This window comes from Zeugodacus cucurbitae, chromosome 4, assembly GCF_028554725.1.
Source record: "Zeugodacus cucurbitae isolate PBARC_wt_2022May chromosome 4, idZeuCucr1.2, whole genome shotgun sequence".
NCBI lineage: Eukaryota > Metazoa > Arthropoda > Insecta > Diptera > Tephritidae > Zeugodacus > Zeugodacus cucurbitae.
Window position 1 is genome coordinate 3,536,678 of NC_071669.1, and position 4,356 is coordinate 3,541,033.

At 36.0% G+C, this 4,356-nt stretch overlaps 1 protein-coding gene across 1 annotated transcript; it reads left to right on the top strand.

The window, feature by feature from the left end:
* Positions 1–451: 451 nt before the first annotated feature.
* LOC105220739 (putative phosphatidate phosphatase) lies at positions 452–3,318 on the top strand. The gene has a single exon (XM_054229542.1). The coding sequence runs from the start codon at positions 1,529–1,531 to the stop codon at positions 2,525–2,527; it is 999 nt and encodes a 332-aa protein (XP_054085517.1). The 5' UTR covers positions 452–1,528; the 3' UTR covers positions 2,528–3,318.
* Positions 3,319–4,356: the final 1,038 nt, after the last annotated feature.

Below are 4,356 nucleotides of genomic sequence, written 5' to 3' on the forward strand. Positions count from 1 at the left end.
GAAACCGGTGAGCGCGACGACAAGTGAAGAAGCTGCGCGGAGGTAGAGGTGCGCAGCAAGAACAGCTGAGTTGAGTTGCTGTTGGTGTTGGTGTTGCGGAGGCCATACTGAAGCTGCCAAGTAAATATATGAAGGTAAGAATAACAACAACAGCATTAACTTGTTGTTGTTGGTTTCTGTTGTGATTTTTTTGTTTTTGCTGTGTTTTTGTTTTTTTTTTGTTGTTTTACATTAATGTTTCGCTGGCATGCCAACTGCAGCAGTAAAGGCGCTGCCAACAAATACAATAGCAGCAACAACAACAACATCAATTACAGACGTAGTACAACATATAACAAAAACCATAATGAAGCATAACAATGAAGCATCGAAACCTGCTGCTTGGCTGGCTGGCTAGCTGACTGGCTGACTGGCTTTGCGCACCAACCGGTGTTTCCGCCGCACTAGGCACCAGATTCAATTTGTATTTACATTCACGCCGATCGGTTAGTCAGTTTTTAAGCGTGGTCTGAGCGTGTTGTGCGGCGCGGCAAAAATTCGTGAGCGAATATCTCCAGCAATAGTAATAGCAATAGCAATAACAGTGCCAATAAGCTGACCGCTTTGTGCAGTTGGCGAACGACAGTTGAGTGCAGCTGTTGGCGATTGTGGCATACTAATTTTTACGCGCATTAAAAACAACAGTTATCCAAGTGGCAAGTGCGTGGCATACGAAAGGTTGCGAAAAAAATCTAACGAAACGAACGAAACGCGTAGCTTATGGGATATAAAGCTGATGCAGTTAGTTTCAAATACCAGTTGATTCGAAATTATATATGCAGTTTATTGAGAAAATCAGTAAAAATTCAGATGAATACAGTGGCGATTTGTGCTAAAAGTAACTTGAAACGGTGATGTGCACAACAGCAATAACAGCAGACAATAAGAAAACCATAAAAAGGTGTCAGGTGCAAGGTTGTGAATATATTAAACGCCAGTAGAATTTGTTCAGCTGGTTTCAATAAGTGTATAATGCAAATTTATGTGTAGAAAAATTGTTTTGTGTCACAAAATACGTCATACAGCCAAAATAACGAAAATTTAAAAAGTCTCCAAACTCTACAAAGTCTAAAAAACGCTTGAAATTTACTTAAATTTTGTCTCTAATGCTTTAATAAGCTAACTGAAGTGTAAAAATTAATTTTTAAAACTCTACACAAAAGTCTACAAAAACTAAAAACGCTTGAAATTCACATAAAAATTGTCATAAATGCTTTAACAAGTTAACTAACGTGCACAAATTGAATTTTCAAACTCTACACAAAAGTCTACAAAGTCACAAAAACTAAAATAACAAATAACAACATTACAACACAAATTTTGTAAAAAATTGCAAATACCGACGACGCAAACACGATATTGGTCTACGAAAACCTGAATTTTTTATAAATAAAACTTTACAAAATACGAAAATCAAATATTCCAACACTTTGTGAATATTTAAGAGTGTCATTAACCTCATATTAACCCATTAAAACCTTTTAATAAAATGTCTGCAATGGTAGCTTTGCGTCGCTTCATCGATCTACTACTCTTCGTAATACTGATTGCTGTCGAAATCGCTTTGCGTCAATGGATGCCGCCACAAAAGCGCGGTTTCTTTTGCGGCGACGAATCGTTACAATATCCTTACAGCAGCACACAAACGATTGGAATGGCAGCGCTCTGCATTATCGTGTTGGGCATACCATTCTTCGTCATATTCGTTGTGGAACTCTTTCGTCAATTATCACATAGTCGCGGCAAGAAGCAGCATGCAACACAAGATGCCGCCAACAAGTCGTGTCACTGTGGGCGTCGTTGGAAGAATATTTACGCACAAATCGGCTACTATTTGCTCGGCTTACTGATGACAGTAGTCGCTACCGAGATAGGGAAGCGTGCGATCGGCCGTTTGCGTCCGTACTTCTTTAGCATCTGCAAGCCGCGCCTGAGCGACGGCACCAATTGCGACTTCGAACAGAATCAAGGTCACTACTTCACCGATTACAAGTGCGAAAGCGATGTTGGTCAAAAGATGATGGCCGAAATGGCAATGTCCTTTCCCAGCGGACACTCTTCGACCATCTTCTATGCCATGGTCTATATAGCGCTCTACTTGCAAGTGGCGCTCAGCACACGCGGCTCCAAGCTACTCAAGCATTTACTGCAATTCAGCTTTGTGATGTTGGCTTGGTATGTGGCGTTGACACGCATCAACGATCACTGGCACCACTGGTCCGATGTGCTGGTGGGTACATTGCTGGGCGCCATGTTCGCTTGGCTGGTGGCACGTTATGTGGCCAAGTTTTTCGAGGGCCGTTGCTCAACGTCGGCGGCGGCGACGTCTAAAATCTTAGTGCACTCCGGTTTGGCGGCCGCGTCAGCGCAATCGGCGACGCCAGTCTTGCCTGCGTACACATTTGGCAGTATGCCGTATCTGCAGCACCACGGACCGAATCACGCCGCCTACGGTCAGACATACCACAACTATGGTTACGTGCCGTAAAGCGGTGCGCACTGGCGGTGGCGGTGGAGAAATGGAAAAATGTAATGCAACGCACACATGTGGTGTGGCAGAAAGCGGTGGCAGCGGGTAGAAATACAAAAACAAGCAACTGCAGAAATGTCTGGAAATGCAGTTGAGCTGCAGTGAAAGCCATTGCAATTTTGTTATTGTTTTTTTTTTTAATTTTTTGTTTTTTTGTTTTAAATTTAAGCTTGCCAATGCACGCATGTGGCATTGGAATTCGTGTAGCAAAGAGAAAATCTGCAAGCCCATACATATGTGTCTATATGTATATGTATTTCGCAGTTGAATGATTTTCGTTGAGGTCTGCAACTGCTTAGTCAAACGCTAATTGTTGCTAATTGCCAACATCAGCACTAATCACTTACTTGTCTTAAGTAGCGCAAATGCATGCCTGTAAATGTGCGCTCCACATAATAGTTTTAAAAAAAAGAATAACAGCAAATTTGTCTAAATTCGCCGCTACTTAATGCATATATGCTTATGGTCTAATTAAAAGTTCAATTAAAATCTTAAAAAGTCTTGCAACGAATGTCTACAATTGTTGCATTAGCACTTAAGATTTGATTTGAAATGAAATTTGTACTAATAAATCATTTAGATGTTTAAAAAATCGAAATTTGTAATGTCTCCAAAAGGCTCCAAATTTTTTTTTTTATAAAAAATAACGAAATTTTAGTGATTTCAAGTGAAATTTGTACTAATAAATCATTTAGATGTTTAAAAAATCGAAATTTGTAATGTCTCCAAAAGTCTCCAAATTTTATGTTTATGAAAAATGACAAATTTTAGCGTTTTTGTGTATATAGACTATTTGAAAGTTTATAAGTAGCATTTTTTGAAGTCTCCAAAAAAGTCTCCAAAGTCTACAACACAACTAATCATTTAAATTTAAGTCAAACACAGCTTAGCAAGTCATAAAATGTCTAGAAAACTTAAATTAAAAAGTCTCCAAAAATTATAAATTGGTGAAAGTGCGCAGCTTAGCAAATTTTGTACAAACATTTTTTGGAAAATTTAATTATAAATGTGAAATCTAGCAAATTGGCAATTATTTATAATAAATAAAAAATATATACGTAAAAAATTGAATTTATATGATATTGTATACTTAGTAAGCTATCGAAAATTGTTTCTTATTTTTATAAATTTACAATTGTAATTTCATAAATTTATTTTTAAAGCTTTTGTTTTATATTATTATATCTCTTCATGTCATCAATCTATCTAATTTACATGTATTTATATCTTTAAAGAAAAGGTTGTATATATCAGTCTCTTTATGCGGCTCTACAAATGTATGAATTTATATATAAATATACATATTTATTTTAAAACTGTTTTGTAGCGGTAAAGTTCAGCTTGAAGAACTTCAACAATTTTATTAATTTTTAATAAAAAGTACAATTATTGTTATATCATCACAAAACAATTATGTTTTTTATTTCTCCCATGGCAATACTTGTAGCTAATTGGAGTGTCTTTTTTTAATTTTTTTTTTTTAATTTTAGATAATCAAATTATTCTTTAATTTGTTGAAAATCAATTTGGCGTAAAATTTGCTGTCATTTTAATTTCACAAGCGAAATTGTTGGAAATTTCAGGCTATTTATAAATTTAGAAAAAATTGTTCATAAGTCTATCACCAGAACATACTCAAATTATCAAAATAAAACATAAATTTAAAATTTGTTAAAATTTTCCTGAATTTTAGAGAATTTTATGATCCACAGTGAGGCATTAAAAGAAGAACTAAATGTATTTTCAAAAATGCCACAATAATTTTATAAGTTCTTGTTTCGAAACAT